The sequence below is a fragment of the Rhinatrema bivittatum genome, chromosome 6 (assembly GCF_901001135.1).
Source record: "Rhinatrema bivittatum chromosome 6, aRhiBiv1.1, whole genome shotgun sequence".
Taxonomy (NCBI): Eukaryota; Metazoa; Chordata; class Amphibia; order Gymnophiona; family Rhinatrematidae; genus Rhinatrema; species Rhinatrema bivittatum.
Window position 1 is genome coordinate 3,068,195 of NC_042620.1, and position 22,413 is coordinate 3,090,607.

The 22,413-nt window shown below is 44.5% G+C and overlaps 1 protein-coding gene across 1 annotated transcript in view; it reads left to right on the plus strand.

Annotated features, from left to right (window-relative positions):
* The window catches only part of LOC115093343 (adenylate cyclase type 10-like), a gene marked incomplete in the record, with an annotated part of 787,628 nt that overhangs the window by 201,981 nt on the left and 563,234 nt on the right, over positions 1–22,413 (plus strand). The window contains 1 exon segment of the mRNA XM_029604970.1: positions 6,913–7,084. Within this exon segment, the coding sequence (XP_029460830.1) occupies positions 6,913–7,084 (172 nt within the window).

Consider the following 22,413-nt stretch of genomic DNA (forward strand, 5'->3'; position numbering starts at 1 on the left):
GACCCTCACTCCTGACTTCCCCCATGTCCCAGCTAGTGAATGGTGTGTGGGTGAGGGGGGGGGGGGGAGGATGGGGAAGTCTGAGACAGCTCCCTCCCTGCATTACTAGTGAGAGGCTGGCTTCACAGACAGGGGGGAGCTGCCTGTCCCTCACTCCTGACTTCCCCCATGTCCCAGCTAGTGAATGGTGTGTGGGTGAGGGGGGGGGGTGGATGGTGAAGTCTGAGACAGCTCCCTCCCTGCATTACTAGTGAGAGGCTGGCTTCACAGACAGGGGGGAGCTGCCTGACCCTCACTCCTGACTTCCCCCATGTCCCAGCTAGTGAATGGTGTGTGGGTAAGGGGGGGGGGAGGAAGGTGAAGTCTGAGACAGCTCCCTCCCTGCATTACTAGTGAGAGGCTGGCTTCACAGACAGGGGGGCGCTGCCTGACCCTCACTCCTCCGGGGTATTGTGATCTTCCTGCACACAGTGCCCTATCCCTGATACCAGGGGTGTTGTGATCTTCCTGCATGCAGTGCCCTATCCCTATTAATACCAGGAGTGTTGTGATCTTCCTGCATGCAGTGCCCTATCCCTGATATCGGGATGTGTGCAAGAAGATCACAACACCCCCGGTATCAGGAATAGGGCACTGCGTGCAGGAAGATCACAACACCCCCCAGTATCAGGAATAGGGCACTGTGTGCAGGAAGATCACAACACCCTGATATTAGGGATAGGGCACTGTGTGCAGGAAGATCACAACACTCCTGGTATTAATAGGGATAGGGCACTGTGTGCAGGAAGATCACAATACCCCTGGTATCAGGGTTAGGGCACAAGTTCTAGTCACATTGACTGATCACATTACTTGTTTTGTCAAGCTACCAACTGTTTCCATTTCCCATCCCCCATATACTGTCAGTAGGAAACTTGGTTACATGAATAAATAAGAGGGCAGCCAATAGGAATACATATTCATTCCTAAACTGACCTTAACTGACCTGAAAAGTGTCAAATTGTATCATTTTCAGTTAGTGCGCACTAACTCCCAGTTAGTGCGCACTAACTCCCGTTAGTGCGCACTAACTCGAGTTAGTGCGCACTAATCGGAAAAAACGATTTTTAACGATTTTTTAACTAAAAAATCGTGCCTAAGACGATTTTCTTGCCCTGCCACACGATTTCTATCGTTAAGACGATATGGAAAACGATTCACATCCCTATTATTTATATTCATTGTAAAGCTATTTGCTATGTTATGTTACACTGTGAACCGAGGTGATGTTTTGCTACGTGCCCCGGTATATAAAAATTCTTTAAATAAATAAATTAAATAAAAATAAGCATAATTATCTTATACTGAGATCTAAAAGTGATGGGAAGCCAATGTAATTGGTGCAAGATTGGAGTGATGTGTTCAAATTTTCTACAATTTGATAAGGATCTAGCAGCAGCATTTTGAAGCAGTTGAAGAGGTTTAATTGTGGAAGCAGGCAATCCTATTAAGATGGAGTTGCAATAGTCCAATTTTGCAAAAATTAAGGATTGCAGTACTGTTCTAAAGTCTGGGGGATGCAGTAAAGGCTTCAGTTTTCTCAGAATTTGAAGTTTATAAAAACCTTTGTTAATTAGATTTTTGATGTGAACTTTGAAATTAAGTTCTTTATCTAAGGTAATTATGCATTGAGTAAAACAATATTTTCTCTTATTAGTTTTAAATATATTACCTAGTAAAATCATTGTGTATCCCCTGGTCTTTGTATTTTTTGAAAGAGTAAACAACTAATTAATGTTTACTCATTCCATTCATAGAAATGACGGCAGAAAAAGACCAAACGGCCCATCCAGTCTGCCCAGCAAGCTTTCACACTTATTTCTCTCATACTTATCTGTTACTCTGACCGCTGAGGTCAGGGCCCTTAATGGTAACTTTTTGGTTCTAATTTCCTTCCACCCCCGCCATTGATGTAGAAAGCAGTGCTTGAGCTGTATCAAAGTGAAGTATCAAGTCTAATTGGTTAGGGGTAGTAACTGCCGCAATAAGCAAGCTACTCCCACGCTTATTTGTTTACCCAGCCTGTGCAATTTAGTCCTTGTTGGTTGTTGTCGTCTGAATATAAATCCTCTTTTCTTCATTCCCCCCTGATATGATAAACCTCTATCATATCTTCCCTTCAGTTGTCTCTGCTCCACGCTGAAGAGTCCTAACCTCTTTAGTCTTTCTTTATAGGGGAATTGATACATCCCCTTTATCATTTTGGTCACCCTTCTCTGTACATTTTTTAATTCTGCTATATATTTTTTGAGATGTGGTGACCAGAACTACACACAATACTTAAGATGAGGTTGCACAATGGAGCGATTCAGAGGCATTATGATATTCTCTGTTTTATTCTCCATTCCTTTCCTAATAATCCCGTGCATTCTATTTGCTTTCTTGGCTGCTGCTACTGCACACTGAGCAGAAGATTTCAATGTATTATCAACGATGACACCTAGATCCTTTTCCTGAGTGGTGACTCCTAATGTGGAACCTTGGAAAAGGAACAGTGTGCAAATCCAAGGCTCTCGTGCTAAACTTTCAAAAGGGAAACTTTGATAAAATGAGAAAAATTGTTAGAAAAAAACTGAAAGGAGCAGCTACAAAAGTAAAAAATGTCCAAGAGGCATGGTCATTGTTAAAAAATACCATTCTAGAAGCACAGTCCAGATGTATTCCACACATTAAGAAAGGTGGAAAGAAGGCAAAACGATTACCGGCATGGTTAAAAGGGGAGGTGAAAGAAGCTATTTTAGCCAAAAGATCTTCATTCAAAAATTGGAAGAAGGATCCAACAGAAGAAAATAGGATAAAGCATAAACATTGGCAAGTTAAATGTAAGACATTGATAAGACAGGCTAAGAGAGAATTTGAAAAGAAGTTGGCTATACAGGCAAAAACTCACAGTAAAAACTTTTTTAAATATATCCGAAGCAGAAAGCCTGTGAGGGAGTCAGTTGGACCGTTAGATGATCGAGGGGTTAAAGGGGCACTTAGAGAAGATAAGGCCATCGCGGAAAGATTAAATGATTTCTTTGCTTCGGTGTTTACTGAAGAGGATGTTGGGGAGGTACCCGTAATGGAGAAGGTTTTCATGGGTAATGATTCAGATGGACTGAATCAAATCACGGTGAACCTAGAAGATGTGGTAGGCCTGATTGACAAACTGAAGAGTAGTAAATCACCTGGACCGGATGGTATACACCCCAGAGTTCTGAAGGAACTAAAAAATGAAATTTCAGACCTATTAGTAAAAATTTGTAACTTATCATTAAAATCATCCATTGTACCTGAAGACTGGAGGATAGCAAATGTAACCCCAATATTTAAAAAGGGCTCCAGGGGCGATCCGGGAAACTACAGACCGGTTAGCCTGACTTCAGTGCCAGGAAAAATAGTGGAAAGTGTTCTAAACATCAAAATCACAGAACATATAGAAAGACATGGTTTAATGGAACAAAGTCAGCATGGCTTTACCCAGGGCAAGTCTTGCCTCACAAATCTGCTTCACTTTTTTGAAGGAGTTAATAAACATGTGGATAAAGGTGAACCGGTAGATATAGTATACTTGGATTTTCAGAAGGCGTTTGACAAAGTTCCTCATGAGAGGCTTCTAAGAAAAGTAAAAAGTCATGGGATAGGTGGCGATGTCCTTTCGTGGATTGCAAACTGGCTAAAAGACAGGAAACAGAGAGTAGGATTAAATGGGCAATTTTCTCAGTGGAAGGGAGTGGACAGTGGAGTGCCTCAGGGATCTGTATTGGGACCCTTACTGTTCAATATATTTATAAATGATCTGGAAAGAAATACGACGAGTGAGATAATCAAATTTGCAGATGACACAAAATTGTTCAGAGTAGTTAAATCACAAGCAGATTGTGATAAATTGCAGGAAGACCTTGTGAGACTGGAAAATTGGGCATCCAAATGGCAGATGAAATTTAATGTGGATAAGTGCAAGGTGATGCATATAGGGAAAAATAACCCATGCTATAATTACACGATGTTGGGTTCCATATTAGGTGCTACAACCCAAGAAAAATATCTAGGCGTCATAGTGGATAACACATTGAAATCGTCGGTTCAGTGTGCTGCGGCAGTCAAAAAAGCAAACAGAATGTTGGGAATTATTAGAAAAGGAATGATGAATAAAACGGAAAATGTCATAATGCCTCTGTATCGCTCCATGGTGAAACCGCACCTTGAATACTGTGTACAATTCTGGTCGCCGCATCTCAAAAAAGATATAATTGCGAATGAGAAGGTACAGAGAAGGGCTACCAAAATAAGGGGAATGGAACAACTCCCCTATGAGGAAAGACTAAAGAGTTTAGGACTTTTCAGCTTGGAGAAGAGACGACTGAGGGGGGATATGATAGAGGTGTTTAAAATCATGAGAGGTCTAGAACGGGTAGATGTGAATCGGTTATTTACTCTTTCGGATAGTAGAAAGACTAGGGGACACTCCATGAAGTTAGCATGGGGCACATTTAAAACTAATCGGAGAAAGTTCTTTTTTACTCAACGCACAATTAAACTCTGGAATTTGTTGCCAGAGAATGTGGTTCGTGCAGTTAGTGTAGCTGTGTTTAAAAAAGGATTGGATAAGTTCTTGGAGGAGAAGTCCATTACCTGCTATTAAGTTCACTTAGAGAATAGCCACTGCCATTAGCAATTGTTACATGGAATAGACTTAGTTTTTGGGTACTTGCCAGGTTCTTATGGCCTGGATTGGCCACTGTTGGAAACAGGATGTTGGGCTTGATGGACCCTTGGTCTGACCCAGTATGGCATTTTCTTATGTTCTTATGTTCTTATAATTTGGGTTTCTCTTCCCTAAGTGCATCATTTTGCACTTGTTCACATTAAATTTCATTTTCCATTTGCATGCCCAGTCTCCCAGTTTTGCAATGGCCTCTTGCAGTTTCTCACAATCCTCTTGCGATTTAATAACTGAATAATTTTGAGTCATCGGCAAATTTGGTCACCTCACTTATTGTTCCCATTTCCAGGTCATTTATAAATATATTAAAAATCAGTGGTCCAGAACAGACCCCTGGGGCACTCCACTATTCATCTTTCTCCATTGGGAAATTTTACCATTTAACCTTACTCTGTTTTTGATCAGGTTTTCTTGAGCGGAGCATAAATGATGGCATAATTTCCAGCTAGGGTCACAATATTTAATGATCAGCTATGCTTACCTGGAGTTGATGAGGGAGAGAGAGGAGGTCTGATGGTTTAGTGTTGGGGTGGTCAGGATTTATTTGAATTCTTGGGATTTGGAATCAGATTGTTTAGATTTTTGTAATTATTTTTGGAGTTGTGGGGATATGTTTTATTGTGTTTTTGTTGTAACTACTGTGAGTTATTTAACAAAAGCATATAATCAAATTGAAATAACTAAGGATATACAGTCTGTTGAGATTAGTTGTCTTTCAGAACTGGCTTGATTTTTCTTTACATAATCAGAGCATCCCAATGCCAGGCAAGCATGCTCTGCGCTGGGGTAAGATCAGGAGAGAGCAAAAGCTCTGATGATGGCTGGGTGCTTTCCGATGACCTTCTCAAGCACTCTGTATGGATTTTGAAGGAACATATTACTCCCATACTCAGAGATCTGCACTGGCTCCCCATTGCGCAGAGAATCATGTTCAAAACCTTATCTCTAATACACAAGACCCTACACAATGAAAACATGACATGGTTCAATAATGAACTTTACTTCCACAAACACTCCAGAACCCCTAGAACACAACATGCAGCCACCCTACACTCCCCCACACATAAAACCACCGCTCTTGAGTCAACTAGGAAGCGTGCGATAACCATAGCCGGACCGAACTGTTGGAACAATATGACACCGGAGTTACGGCAAGAAACATGCCCAATAAAATTTAAGCAAAAACTGAAAACATGGCTTTTCCTACAGGCTTATACTTAACCCTTACGCTCTCCTCTCTCCCTTACTCCTACAGCCTTGCCCACTAATGTACTTAAATGTACATCCCCTATTTCTTTATCTCCACACCTAACCTTTTGTTGGCAATTATTCATATCGATTGTATATCAATTGTATATAAGACTTCTATCCCATTTCTTTCTCTCATACCCAGCTTTTCTCTTTTCCAATTGTGTTTTTATAAAATTCATTCTATTTATTTATAGACTTATAAATTCAGTGAGATAACAATTTGCTTTGTACCACTATTTTATTTTTCCCTTTCATTGTTCCACTGTTCTCTCCCCTCCCCCTCATTTAACAAGTTTATTGTAAAGCACTATTGCATATGTTCGTTAACAAGTTTATTGTAAAGTTTATTGTTTATTGTAAATGTTTATTGTAAAGCACTGTTGCACATGTTCGTTCTAGTTGGCACAGCTGCAATATTTCTGTTAATTGTGAACCAATGTGAGGTTACTAAACAAATGTTGGTATATAAAAACTGCAAATAAATAAATAAATAAATAAATGTGTGCTCCAGGGTCAGATAATCAAGTCCGGGCATGATTGTGCAATTGGAGGAGGCTGATTTAGATTTGATCAAAGTTGATTAGCAGTTAAGTAGACAATCAGCCTAGTAGTGCAGTTCTCAAATTGTTCTCAGCTGCAGTAGGTGCATCTCATCCTGGTTCTGGGAGTCAGCTTGCTGACAGAATATGCCTTGATGTGATGAGAAATTGCCTCCTACAGTTTCACCTGTAAAAGAGTTCTCACATTCCTATCTGGAGCAGACTAAAATCCATACAAAATCCTTCCCTATCTTTGTTTCTTTTCATACCCACAAATTAAGTCTTGCTAGTAAGGTAATAGCAGTGTTAGCAGCCAAGCATAATTCATCTCCTTCAAATCCCCCTGCACTACTGACGTCTCTCATCTCCTCACAGGTCGCGAGAAAGAGATAGAGGTTTTCACCATTGCTCTGAAACGCTTTCTAAACAGTCAGAGCTATGCTCTGCTCAATTGCCACCGCGCCATCGTATACGAAGGACCCATTGGGTATGGAAAGAGTATGTTACTGGCAGAAATCAATTACCTAGTACAGAAACTAGGCCAAAGGTAAGAACAATGCCCCCTTTGTAGACTAAGATGCAGTATAACAGGAATCTAATTATACATTTGTTTGTAATTTGCTGTCAGACCAGCTCGGTAAAGGAAAAATATTAAATGTTTATAGATAAATAAATAGTGAGGCCACACTTACCAAGCCAAATATACATTAGTCACCTTCACTAGATAGCTCTTTTGTGAAAAGAATTATGTGGTGCAAGAAACCATATATCACTCCCACCGTAGAATCATCTATTTCAATTTTAAAGTGCAAATTATTATGCATCTAAATGGCTCCTTCTAAAATTGTGCAGGGTTTGTGTGCATAACAGAATGTATAAAATCCGTTTTTGTGCATCATTTTTTGTGCTCAATAGATAGGCAGATTTTAAAAAGCGTACATGGAAATTAGGACAAGAAAATAAGAAGATCCATGCTGGGTCAGAGCAAGGTCCATCGAGCCCAGCATCCTGAACATAAGAAGTGCCCTGCTGGGTCAGACCAAGGTCCATCCAGCCCAGCATCCTGTACATAAGAACATAAGAAGTGCCCTGCTGGGTCAGACCAAGGTCCATCGAGCCCAGCATCCTGTACATAAGAACATAAGAAGTGCCCTGCTGGGTCAGACCAAGGTCCATCGAGCCCAGCATCCTGTACATAAGAACATAAGAAGTGCCCTGCTGGGTCCGACCAAGGTCCATCGAGCCCAGCATCCTGTACATAAGAACATAAGAAGTGCCAGGCTGGGTCAGAGCAAGGTCCATCCAGCCCAGCATCCTGTACATAAGAACATAAGAAGTGCCCTGCTGGGGTCAGACCAAGGTTCATCGAGCCCAACATCCTGTACATAAGAACATAAGAAGTGCCAGGCTGGTTCAGACCAAGGTCCATCCAGCCCAGCATCCTGTACATAAGAACATAAGAAGTGCCAGGCTGGGTCAGAGCAAGGTCCATCCAGCCCAGCATCCTGTACATAAGAACATAAGTGCTCTGCTGGGTCAAACCAAGGTCCATCGAGCCCAGCATCCTGTACATAAGAACCTAAGAAGTGCCCTGCTGGGTCAGACCAAGGTCCATCCAGCCCAGCATCCTGTACATAAGAACATAAGAAGTGCCCTGCTGGGTCAGACCAAGGTCCATCGAGCCCAGCATCCTGTACATAAGAACATAAGAAGTGCCAGGCTGGGTCAGAGCAAGGTCCATCCAGCCCAGCATCCTGTACATAAGAACATAAGTGCTCTGCTGGGTCAAACCAAGGTCCATCGAGCCCAGCATCCTGTACATAAGAACATAAGAAGTGCCAGGTCGGGTCAGACCAAAGTCCATCGAGCCCAGCATCCTGTACATAAGAACATAAGAAGTGCCCTGCTGGGTCAGAGCAAGGTCCATCGAGCCCAGCATCCTGTACATAAGAACCTAAGAAGTGCCCTGCTGGGTCAGACCAAGGTCCATCCAGCCCAGCATCCTGTACATAAGAACATAAGAAGTGCCAGGCTGGGTCAGAGCAAGGTCCATCCAGCCCAGCATCCTGTACATAAGAACATAAGAAGTGCCAGGCTGGGTCAGAGCAAGGTCCATCGAGCCCAGCATCCTGTACATAAGAACATAAGTGCTCTGCTGGGTCAAACCAAGGTCCATCGAGCCCAGCATCCTGTACATAAGAACATAAGAAGTGCCAGGTCGGGTCAGACCAAAGTCCATCCAGCCCAGCATCCTGTACATAAGAACATAAGAAGTGCCCTGCTGGGTCAGAGCAAGGTCCATCGAGCCCAGCATCCTGTACATAAGAACATAAGAAGTGCCCTGCTAGGTCAGACCAAGGTCCATCAAGCCCAGCATCCTGTACATAAGAACATAAGAAGTGCCAGGCTGGGTGAGACCAAGGTCCATCGAGACCAAAATCCTGTACATAAGAACATAAGAAGTGCCCTGCTGGGTCAGAGCAAGGTCCATCCAGCCCAGCATCCTGTACATAAGAACATAAGAAGGGCCCTGCTGGGTCAGAGCAAGGTCCATCCAGCCCAGCATCCTGAACATAAGAAGTGCCCTGCTGGGTCAGAGCAAGGTCCATCGAGCCCAGCATCCTGTACATAAGAAGTACCCTGCTGGGTCAGACCAAGGTCCATACAGCCCAGCATCCTGTACATAAGAACATAAGAAGTGCCAGGCTGGGTCAGAGCAAGGTCCATCCAGCCTATCATCCTGTACATAAGAACATAAGTGCCCTGCTGGGTCAGAGCAAGGTCCATCGAGCCCAGCATCCTGTACATAAGAACCTAAGAAGTGCCCTGCTGGGTCAGACCAAGGTCCATCCAGCCCAGCATCCTGTACATAAGAACATAAGAAGTGCCCTGCTGGGTGGACCAAGGTCCATCGAGCCCAGCATCCTGTACATAAGAAGTGCCCTGCTGGGTCAGACCAAGGTCCATCGAACCCAGCATCTTGTACATAAAAACATAAGTGCCCTGCTGGGTCAGAGCAAGGTCCATCGAGCCCAGCATCCCGTAACAAGAACATAAGAAGTGCCCTGCTGGGTCAGAGCAAGGTCCATCGAGCCCTGCATCCTGTACATAAGAACATAAGAAGTGCCAGGCTGGGTCAGACCAAGGTCCATCCAGCCCAGCATCCTGTATATAAGAACATAAGAAGTGCCCTGCTGGGTCAGACCAAGGTCCATCCAGCCCAGCATCCTGTACATAAGAACATAAGAAGTGCCCTGCTGGGTCAGAGCAAGTTCCATCCAGCCCAGCATCCTGTACATAAGAACATAAGAAGTGCCCTGCTGGGTCAGACCAAGGTCCATCCAGCCCAGCATCCTGTACATAAGAACATAAGAAGTGCCCTGCTGGGTCAGACCAAGGTCCATCGAGCCCAGCATCCTGTACATAAGAACATAAGAAGTGGGAGGATCGCGTGATGTGGTGAGATGGGAGGAAGCGTTTCTCACCAGCTCCGGGGCCCACTCCCTCCATCGCATGTCATCATAGCCAGAAAATAGCTTAAATCGAGTGGAGACCAGGGCGAAGTCTCAGCGAGTATGTCCATCATCCCATATATGCAGAAACTTACACCTTCGATGGCATCTAAGGGAGGAAGGAGGGAGAAAGAGAAAACCAAGGCCTCAGACCCGAAGATGGCGGCTGCCGGAGAAGGGGACCCTCCCCATCCTATCCTAACGATCGAGGACATAAAGGAAGCAATTCAGGAGGCTTTGGATGATAAACTCACTCAGATAACAACACAGCTCGGGGAAGTTAAAGAATCTTTACAGGATTTACAGCCCCGGCTAGAACTTGTTGAAAATCGGATTTCTCTATTGGAAGATGATATGACACAGACGGAGACCAAAATGGCTGACACAACAAAGAAGATCCAGACCCTTTAATGCAAGATAGATGACCTCGAAAACCGAGCTTGTCGAGATAATCTCCGCTTTCTGGGGTTTCCAGAAAGCGTGGAGGAAAGCACACTTTGTTCTACATTGGAGGAATGGCTTCCGAAGACACTAGAACTCCCGCATCTACAAGGCAAGTTAACTGTGGAGCGTGTGCACCGGCTTGGGGGGAGGAGAGGCACCAGCACCCGACCCTGTTTAGTGATAGCTAAAATACTTAATTCCGCCCACAAAACTGAGATTTGGCGGGCTTCTCGATCTAAGAGGGACCTAAAGTATCAAGGAAATCCGATCCGCATTTTTCAAGATTTCTCTGCGTTGGTCTCCAAGGCAAGGAAAGGCTTCGCGCCAATTTGTTCCTCCCTCCATAATTAAGGAATCAAGTTCTCACTGCTCTTCCCGGCATGTTTGAAAATATGGCAGGGGGACCAGATGCACCTGTTTGCGCCTACTGCAGCGAAAAAATTTATAGATGCTATGCACAAATGACTGGCGGAGGCCAACGGAGCTTGCTAAAGTCACCTATTTTATGTTGTGGTCTACGAAGGAGGGTTTCACCATGCCTTTGAATCCAAGGTATTTTCCTGTGAGGGGGCAAGGTAGGGGGGACTCTAACTTGTCTTTTTCACTCTTCTTCCGCAAAATAAAAAAAAACAAACAACTTTACTATAGCCCGCTCCTTTTTATACGGGATATGGTTCTGCTGTGCACAGAGGGGTAGATTTTAAAAGAAGCGCGATCAGCCTACTTTTGCTTGCGCATCAGACTCAAGCAAAAGTACGCTGGATTTTAGTAGATACGCGCGGAGCCGTGCGTATCCACTAAAATCCTGGATCGGCGCGCGCAAGGCTATCGATTTTGTATAGCCTGCGCGCGCCGAGCCGCACTGCCTCCCCCCGTTCCCTCCAAGGCCGCTCCGAAATCGGAGCGGCCTCGGAGGGAACTGTCCTTTGCCCTCCCCTCACCTTACCCTCCCTTCCCCTACCTAACCCACCCACCCGGCCCTGTCTACACCCCCCCCTTACCTTTGTCGGGGGATTTACGCCTCCCGGAGGGAGACGTAAATCCCCGCGCGCCAGCGGGCCTGCTGCACGCCGGGCCGCGACCTGGGGGCGGGTACGGAGGGCGCGGCCACGCCCCCGGACCGCCCCGGGCCGTAGCCACGCCCCGCCCCCAAAACGCTGCCGACACGCCCCCGAAACGCCGCGACGACCGGGCCCGCCCCCCGACACACCCCCGACACGCCCCCCTCCGAAAACCCCGGGACGTACGCGAGTCCCGGGGTCTGCGCGTGCCGGTAAGCCTATGTAAAATAGGCTTACCGGCGCGCAGGGCCCTGCTCGCGTAAATCCGGGCGGATTTACGCGAGCAGGGCTCTTAAAATCCGCCCCAGAGTGACCATCTCTTGTTTCTCTCAACCGGGGGAAGGACCTTCCTTCTCTCACAAGGCACCCCGGGGAGACTCGGGGGGATAGCTGGCGATGTTTCAGGTACTGGGTATCACCCTGCCCTTTGCACACAGGACATTGGAGCCCCCTGCTAATCCTAGAACTTATCAATCGTCTATGGCTCATCCTTAAATTGAAATTAGCTGGTACATACAGTTCTGGTTTGGGAGGTTTCTGCGCTCTGATCGGGAGTACAGCGGGCCCGCTGGCCTTCCTTGGGATTTTTCGAGCTAAAGTCGTAAGCGACGAGCCTCCCCCTATGGATTGCCCCCTCCTTCATTTTTCTTTGGTTTTCATACAACTTTAATCTTAATTTCTGGTTAAATTATCAAACTTCTTTCTGCCACTGCAGAACATTGGCATAAGATTGGATCTTCTGACACAAAACAAAACAAAACAAAAAAAAACCCAACAAAGAAGATAGTTCTTACAGGAGTGTGGCCCCAGACACATTCTACAAATCTTCATATCTCCTAACATCGGGGATATAGACCTTTCCGGATCTGGACTATGGGAAAGGACAAAGTTGAGATAGGGGATAATAGGGGAGAGGGGGAAGGGATGAGGGGGTTAACAACTTTATGGGGGGGGGGGGTGAGTTTTTGTGGTTTGTACTGTTCGGTGCACAACTTTTTCTCTGTGGTCCAACAATGGGCTATGCTCATTTATATGCACTTGATTTTGGAACGGGGGGAGGGCCAGGCTGGGGGCCTTCCCTCCCTCAGATTTCTCACATCCCTTACCTGATTTCTCATTTTTATGGTTATATAATGCCTAAATTGATGTCATGGAATGTTAATGGCTTGGGAACTCCCAAGAGTTCCCAAGCCAAGAGTTCCCAAGTGAAGAGGAAAAAAGTTTTAACACATCTCAGACGCTTGCAAGCGGATATTGCATGTATTCAGGAAACGCACTTAACAGCACTGGAGGCCGCAAAACTTCAAAGGGATTGGGTGGGATCCTGCCTTTTTTCTGAGGCAAAACATAGGAAGGGGGGTGTGGCTATTCTCATTCATAAGCATACTAATTTTAAGGTGCTTAACTCAATATCTGACCCTGAAGGTAGATACTTTATATTGGTGGGCCTTTGGAACTCCAAACCGGTCACATTCTGCACATGGCACATGGCATATGGTCCAAATACTTATGTTCATGACTTTTTTGTGAATTTATGCAATTTACTCCACATGCATGCTTAGGGCACAGTATGTTAGGGGATTTTAACTGCGTCCACGACTTGTCCCTAGATAAATTGCCCTCTTTAAGGAACCCTACTAGGAAATGAAAGAGGAATTGCCTACCTATGTCACCATCTTGATTTACTTGATGTATGGCGAACACTTTACCCGGTTGAACGAGACTACACTCACATTTCGAGATCACATAACACTTTATCGTGTATAGATTATATATTATTATACCCATACAACTCAGACTCTAAACTAGAAATGGGTCTCTTCACCTCGGAACAACTACAAATCCTACTCGTCTACGCCCCTCCGGGCCTCCTTGAGACAGACCCCTCCCCCTTAGTAGAGGAAATCACAACCCTCATCAAACTGGACGCTCCAGCAATTATCCTAGGAGATTTTAATCTGCATGTGGACAATCCTACCCCATCATCCAGCTGTGAATCCTTTCTCTCTGCCCTCTCAGCCCTGGGTTTCAAACAACTAGTTACCAAACCCACACACAAAGCAGGCCACACGCTGGATCTTATCTTTATTAACCCAGGCATCAAACATTCTTCACGCCTCAAAAGCAAGAAGGTCCCTTGGTCTGATCACTCACTTATCTCAACCGCATTCTCATTGAACAAACCCTCCACCTCCAAAGGGCCCTCACCATCTTTCCCATACAGAAGATCCTGCTCTACAGAAGACCTCAGCTCCCACCTAGCCTCTCAACTTCCATCCATTGATCTCTCAAACCCGAACACAGCTCTCCGCTCTTGGAAAGCCATCACAGATTCCATAGCCGACAAGCTATGTCCGCTAGCAACCAAAAAATCACTCCCCAAACGCCTCCAAAAGACAACCATGGTTCACGGAAGAAACTAAGAAAGCTAAAACAAAATCTAAGACAGAAAGAGAGCGACTGGCGCAAATCCCCAAGCACCAATACACGATCCATCTACAAAGCCACCCTCCATCAATACAAGTCAACTACCTCTAAATCCAAAAGGGACTACTATGCATCCAAGATTCACCACTTAATCTTCGACGCAAAAGCCCTCTTCGCCTATGTCTCCAATCTCACCCAAATCATCCCACAGGAGATTCCCAACGACCTAGCACAACCCAAAGCTGAAGAACTTGCTCTTCATTTTCACAACAAAGTCAACAGCCTTCTAACTCATCTGCCTTCTAATCCCACCGACCCTGCTCTTTACCAGTCTCTTCAACAATCATCCCTCAACAACAATGGTCTGGAAACACTTGAACCCATCTCTATCTTAGAGATACAAACTCTTATAAGAAGAATGAAACCTTCCTCCCATCCTTTGGATACTATCCCCACCAAACTGCTCCTGGCCATCCCTGACTCCATCGCTAAAACCTTGTCGGACATCATAAACTGCTCACTCTCCCAAGGACTATATCCTGACGACCTCAAATTGGCCTCCATCAAACCTCTACTCAAGAAACCCAACTTGGATCCTAAAGACCCCAACAACTTCCGTCCTATCGCCAATCTCCCATTCATAGCCAAGATTCTAGAAAAAGTTGTCAATACTCAACTCTCCGAATACATAGAAGAAAACAAAATCCTATTCCAATCACAATACGGATTTCGCAAGTCACTGAACACAGAATCCCTCCTCATCTCCATGTCTGACTTCATATTAATGGGCCTTGACAAAGGCCAATCCTTCCTCTTAATTCTACTGGACCTATCAGCCGCCTTTGATACGGTCAATCATTCCATTCTCACTTCCATTCTGGCTTCTATAGGTATCTCAGGCACAGCTCTCTCATGGTTTAAATCTTTTCTCTCCAACAGAGGCTTCAAGGTTAAGATACAGAACAAAGAATCTTCACGAATGGACGCATCCATAGGTGTCCCCCAGGGCTCCTCACTGTCACCTACACTCTTTAACATTTATCTTTTACCTATCTGCCAACTCCTCTCCAACCTTAACCTCAAACATTTCCTCTACGCCGACGACATCCAGATCGTGATACCCATTAAAGAATCTTACACAAAAACATTGGTTCACTGGGAAAACTGTCTCTTCGAAATTAAACATCTCCTGGCTAACCTAAACCTAGTTTTAAACTCCTCTAAAACAGAACTGCTTCTCATCTCCCCAGATAATAATGCCATCTCTAATCCTCCAACTATCCCAACTACTACACAGGTGAGAGATCTAGGAGTATTAATTGATAACCGGATGAACCTTAAAGCTTACATCAACAGAACCACCAAGGACTGTTTCCACAAACTCCAAGTTCTGAAAAGAATTAGACCACTCTTCCACACTCAGGACTTCAGAACCATTCTACAAGCTATCATTTTTTCTAAGATCGATTACTGTAACTCTATCCTTCTGGGCCTACCTTCCTCCTATACTAGACCCCTCCAGATGTTACAAAACGCTGCGGCAAGATTACTGACAAACTCCAGGAGGAGGGACCATATATCTCCAATCCTAAAAGATCTCCACTGGTTGCCTGTTCACTTTAGAATCCTCTACAAATCTCTTTCCATAATATACAAAACCATCCATCAACACACCCCACTCGACTTACAAGTCCCATTCCAAATTTATAACTCCTCCAGACCAACAAGAGACACACTCAGAGGATCTCTTCAAGTGCCCCCAGCCAAAACTACCAAACACATTACCTTGAGAGATCGGGCCTTTTCAACAGCCGGCCCCCTTCTATGGAACTCCATCCCACCGGACCTTAGACAGGAGCCCAGCCTCCCAACCTTCAGGAAGAGACTTAAGACCTGGCTGTTTAAAAAAGCTTTCCCGGACACCGATTAATTCTATTCAGCCAGATTCTACCACTTCCACATGTAAAAATGTTATTACTAATGTAAATACCTATACCTAATGTTATTCTCTTTCTTTTCTTCTCTCCTCCCAGTTCTATTACCTTGTTATTTGTAACTGCTTCCTTCTACACAAATAGGTTATTGAATTGTTTACTGTACACCCCTGTTATATGTAAACCGGCATGATGTGTTTGCAACATGAATGCCGGTATATAAAAATTTTAAATAAATAAATAAATAAATATTAATCTCCAAACATGTATTTTTCGAAGTCTCAACCACAACCATAGAAACATTGGCTATATCGGACCACACCCTGATATCCATTCAATTGAATTCTTCGCCCTCAAAACACGCTACCCCAATCTGGAGGTTCCCTTCGTTTCTCAAAGGAGACGCCCATTTTCACAGGTTTTTGAAGGAAAAGTGGAGGGATTATACACTGCATAATCAACAACATACTGACACCCCGCATCTTTACTGGGAGGCTGCTAAAGCGGTTTTGCGGGGTGAAATTATTTCATATCTCCACACTCGGAACAAACAGATAAATCAGACTATATTACAATTGGAGACACAACTGAAAGCAGCTAAAGAGGCTCTGGTTCGGCACCCTTCTCCCACAACCCGGGCTGAATTTTATAGTGTCTTGGGCAGGTTGAACACTTTATTGGACACAAGAGCAAAGGCCTATCTTAGGAAGGGACAACAGAATTTTTTTAGATTTGGCAATAAGCCGGGTCGTTTACTCGCCTGACTGACTAAAGCACAGCAACCAAAATCATTTGTTGCAAATTTGAAAACATCCACTGGGAGAACCACAACTTCTGACACTGAGGTTAGTGACGTTTTCCGACAATTCTATAGCCAGCTATATACTTCTGACATACAAGGTGGGGAGGGGGAAGAGGAAGAGTTTTTTCACTCTCTCCAGATTCCCGTTCTCTCTGCTGCCCTATTGGAGTTTCTTAATAGACCTCTCCAGACATACGAAATCACACAAGTCATCTCAGCCGCCCAATCAGGAAAGTCTCCGGGACCCGATGGTCTAACTTATGATTTTTATAAAATCTTTTCACCTTTTATTGGTACTCCATTGACGAACTCCTTTCAAGAAGGTCTAAAAAACCACACCTTTCCCACCCTTTTTAACGAGGCACATATTATTGTACTCCCGAAACCTGGTGGGGATGCCCAACACCCTACTTCCTACCAACCCATTTCGCTGCTGAATTGTGATTTTAAAATATTGGCCAAAACCTTAGAAGAGACTGAATGTCTTTCTCCCATATTTGACTTCTGTACATCAAACCGGGTTTGTCCGAGGACGTAAGCCCAACACGAACATCATAAAATTGTTAACAGCCATTAATATTTGCCAACACCAAGATATACCAGCCTTGATCATAGGCTTTGACTCAGAAAAGGCTTTTGATCGGGTGGAATGGTGTTACCTTTTTTCCGTTCTGCAGCGATATGGGATTCAGGGAGATTTCTTACACTTTATCTCTTTACTTTACAAAACCCCGATTTCCCACATTCTAGTTAATGGGTGTATGTCGGGAGAGGTAAAGATTGAGAGGGGGGTCCGCCAGGGTTGCCCGTTATCCCCGTTGTTATACATCTTATCTTTGGACCCTCTATTGCGAAAAATTGATGGTTGTAGAGAGGTGAAGGGTTACGGGGGACCACACCATATCTTTAAAATTGCAGTCTTTGCCAATGACCTGCTGGTCTTCCTTACCAAACCCCAAGCTTCGCTTCCAGTGGTCCTTGACTGTCAGCGGCAATTTGGTGCCTTTGCAGGTCTTCGGATCAACTGTGAAAAATCATAGGCTTTAGATGTCACTGGAACTCTACAGCAGACCTGGTCAGGGAAATTTCCCCTTAAATGGGTAACGAAAACTTTAAAATATCTGGGACTCCATATCCCGTGCAGAGTGAACAGGTTTTATTCAGTGAATGTACAGCCCTTGCTGGAGACCACGCAGACCACGCTTCAGCGATGGTCGCCTTTACCTCTCTCTCTTAATGGCTGTATACAGCTCTTTAAAATGGTCTTGTTGCCTAAGTGGCTCTACCTCCTTCAGCTGGCCCCTCTTTGGCTTACCAGGGCCGATCATCATAGGATACACAAGGCTTTGAAGACCTTTCTGTGGCAGGGGAAGAGGGCCCGTATTCCTATACACATTTTAATGACCCCCAGAGAAAAGGGAGGCTTGGGGTGCCCAAATTTAGAGCAATACAATTTAGCATGTGGAGTTCGTTATGTTAAAGACTGGCTATGTGCCACGTCCTCCTTCACCCCATATTTTCTACTCCTTGAGTGGTATGGGGTGAAATCCGTAAATCCTTTAATGCAGCTTCCATTTTCCATGGTACCCCAACACCTAAAAACACAGGAACTGCTGCGTCTGTGTCGCTAAGTCTGGAAATTACTTTTAAATTGGGAAAGATGCCTGGCACCCTCACTACCCTTATAAATGTCACCAGTAATGACTTCTTTCCCCCCGGAAAAGAGAGTGGGGTTTTTCAGCGTTGGCAACAACTAGGTCTCACCCACATTTTGATTTATACGACAGAACAACTAGGAGTATACTCCCCTTTCCCACTTTACAACAGCGGTTTGCCTTACCAGCAGCAGATGCGTTTGCTTACATACAAGTGGTTCATTTTATTCACTCTCAGAAGCCTTTTTTAGTGGAAACCCCAGACATGCAAAAGCTTAGAGTTACCATACAGGTGGGGGCACGACCCAGAGCTGCGATCTCCCATTATTATAAAGCATTTCTGATTTTAAACGAGCCCCAGTTTCTTCAGCATTTATTCAATAGATGGCAGGCATGAGCTTTGTTTTCTTTAACATTTGCAGAATTTGTAAACTGTTTTCGGGAGCTACCAGTGTTGTCTGAAAATGTCTCTTTACAAGAAACAAATTACAAATTTCTTTGGCAACATTTTATTGTACCACAACGAGCTCACCAAATGAAAATAACGCACGACCCTTGCTGTCCTAAGTGTAAACACAGCATGGGCACTTATTTTCATTGTTTGAAAACATCTTTGGAGCAGGTCTCACGGTTCTGGAAGAGAGTGGGCCTCTTTTGTTCTAAGATATTGAAACTCTCACTCCCGCTAGACCCCAACCTTTGGCTCTTTGGGGTTGATAGCTCTATATCAGGGCCAACCCCTGCTTCTACAAGATCGTTTATATCTAAGGCGGGAGTTGTGGGGAAACAGGTTATTCTGACACAATGGTTAAGTCCAGAAAATCCCAGTGCTGACCACTGGTTTTGCAAAATGGCCAGACTGTGCTCCATGGAGCACGCTATTCTCACACCGACTATGCCAAGGAGGTCTGTACTTGTTTCCCGGGCTTGGAAGTCTTTTACAGAATACCTTACTCCCTGTATTGGATTGCTTCGGGACCCATGAAATGACACTGAATTCCTACCAGACCCAGAGGACACGCCAGCGTGCTACTCTGACAAGGAGCAAGCCATTTAATGGACCTTTGTATAGCATCACAGAGAGGATGGCCGCAGAGAAAGGGGTGGGGGTGGGGTAGGGTAAGGGATGTTTACCTGTTTTTTTTTATTTTGATATTACGCTGTTGGTTTACATTGTAATCCTATTGGAAAAATTTAATAAAGATATTATCCAAAAAAAAAAAAAAGAACATAAGTGCCCTGCTGGGTCAGACCAAGGTCCATCGAGCCCAGCAATCCTGTACATAAGAACATAAGAAGTGCCAGGCTGGGTCAGACCAAGGTCCATCCAGCCCAGCATCCTGTACATAAAAACATAAGAAGTGCCCTGCTGGGTCAGACCAAGGCCCATCGAGCCCAGCATCCTGTACATAAGAGCATAAGAAGTGCCCTGCTGGGTCACACCAAGGTCCATCCAGCCCAGCATCCTGTACATAAGAACATAAGAAGTGACCTGCTGGGTCAGAGCAAGGTCCATCGATCCCAGCATCCTGTACATAAGAACATAAGAAGTGCCAGGCTGGGTCAGAGCAAGGTTCATCGAGCCCAGCATCCTGTACATAAGAAGTGCCCTGCTGGGTTAGACCAAGGTCCATCAGCCCAGCATCCTGTACATAAGAACATAAAAAGTGCCCTGCTGGGTCACACCAAGGTCCATCCAGCCTAGCATCCTGTACATAAGAACATAAGAAGTGCCCTGCTGGGTCACACCAAGGTCCATCCAGTCCAGCATTCTGTACATAAGAACATAAGAAGTGCCCTGCTGGGTCAAACCAAGGTCCATCGAGCCCAGCATCCTGTACATAAGAACATAAGAAGTGCCCTGCTGGGTCAGACCAAGGTCCATCGAGCCCAGCATCCTGTACATAAGAACATAAGAAGTTCCAGGCTGGGTCAGAGCAAGGTCCATCGAGCCCAGCATCCTGTACATTAGAACATAAGAAATGCCAGGCTGGGTCAGAGCAAGGTCCATCCAGCCCAGCATCCTGTACATTATTTATTTATTTATTTATTTATTTATTTATTTATTTATAGTTTTTTATATACCGCCGCTCATCAAAGATATCACGTCGGTGTACAATGAACAGGAACTTACGCCGGAGCGTTATACATTTAACAGTATTAAATAAGCATTATACATTTAACAAAAGTAAGAATATATATATTTGAACATAAAACAAGTAAAACAAGTAGAATCTTTCAAAACCGAACTATCATTTAGGTTTAACTGAGCTGAGTTAAACAGAACTGGAAAGTAAAGGGATTTTAGGAAATTAGGTATGAGATTAGGGACAAGTTAGGAGGAATTGGAGTTAAAAATTAGGGGTGAGAAGAGAGGGGAGAAAGCGCTTCAGGTGCAATTAAGAGCAAAAGTATGGAATGGTATTTACAGAAAGGGCATAAAAAAGGGGAAATTAGAGATAGTGTAGAGAAAGGGGGTGTTGGGTAAATAAGGCAGGGCATATAAAGGGAAGAAAGACATATATATTTCAGGTATAGGCATGTGTAAATAACCATGTCTTGAGTTTTTGCTTGAAAGTTTTGGGAGATGGCTCAAGGCGCAGTTCAGTGGGCAAGGTATTCCATAACAATGGGCCAGCAAAGGAAAGCGCTCGTGCTTTGGTGGAGGCATGGTTATATAGTTTGGGTGAGGGGGTCTGTAATGTGGCGAGGTATTGATTTCTAGTAGGTTTCATAGAAGTTTGAAATTGCAGTGAATTATTAAACCATTTCATTTCAGGATTGTGGAGGGCTTTATGGATCAGTGTTAATGTCTTGTACTGTATGCGATATTGAATGGGGAGCCAGTGTAGGTCCTTCAGAACTGGCGTAATATGTTCCTTTGAGTTTGTGTTGGTAAGGATACGGGCTGCAGTATTTTGCAGAATTTGTAAGGGGCGGATGGCATTTTTAGGTAGGCCTAGGAGGAGGGAATTGCAATAATCTGTTTTGGAGAACAACATGGCTTGTAAAACTGTCCGGAAATCAGATGCGTGAAGCAATGGTTTCAATTTTTTGAGTGTATGTAATTTGAAAAAACATTCTTTAAGGATTGCACTGATAAATTTTTTGAGGGTCATTTGGTCATCAATAATGACTCCTAGGTCTCGGACTTGGTGAGAGAATTGTATGAGCGTAGGTGTTATAGGTGAAGTAGGCGACATATGTAATGGGGTAGGAGGAGATATGATCATGAGTTCTGTTTTTGTGGAATTGAGGGCAAGTTGTAAGGAAGTTAATAGATTGTTGATAGCAGTGAGAGTAGTGTCCCAGATTTCAAGGGCTTTGGATATGGATTCTGTTACTGGAATAAGAATTTGTACATCGTCAGCGTACAAAAAGTGTGGAAGTTTAAGGTTGGCGAGGAGATGGCAAAGCGGAAGAAGATAAATGTTAAAAAGGGTAGATGAAAGTGAAGAGCCTTGCGGGACTCCTTGCTTCAGAGGGATTTCTTTTGATAGGTGGTTGCCAATTTTGACTTTATAATTACGGTTGGACAGGTAGGAAGAAAACCAGTTATGAGCGGTACCAATTATTCCAATTATACCAATTATTCCATTAGAACATAAGAAGTGCCAGGCTGGGTCAGACCAAGGTCCATCGAGCCCAGCATCCTGTACATAAGAACATAAGAAGTGTCCTGCTGGGTCAGACCAAGGTCCATCGAGCCCAGCATCCTGTACATAAGAACATAAGAAGTTCCAGGCTGGGTCAGAGCAAGGTCCATCCAGCCCAGCATCCTGTACATAAGAACATAAGAAGTGCCAGGCTGGGTCAGAGCAAGGTCCATCCAGCCCAGCATCCTGTACATAAGAACATAAGAAGTTCCAGGCTGGATCAGAGCAAGGTCCATCGAGCCCAGCATCCTGTACATAAGAACATAAGAAGTGCCAGGCTGGGTCAGAGCAAGGTCCATCGAGCCCAGCATCCTGTACATAAGAACATAAGAAGTGCCCTCCTGGGTCAGACCAAGGTCCATCGAGCCCAGCATCCTGTACATAA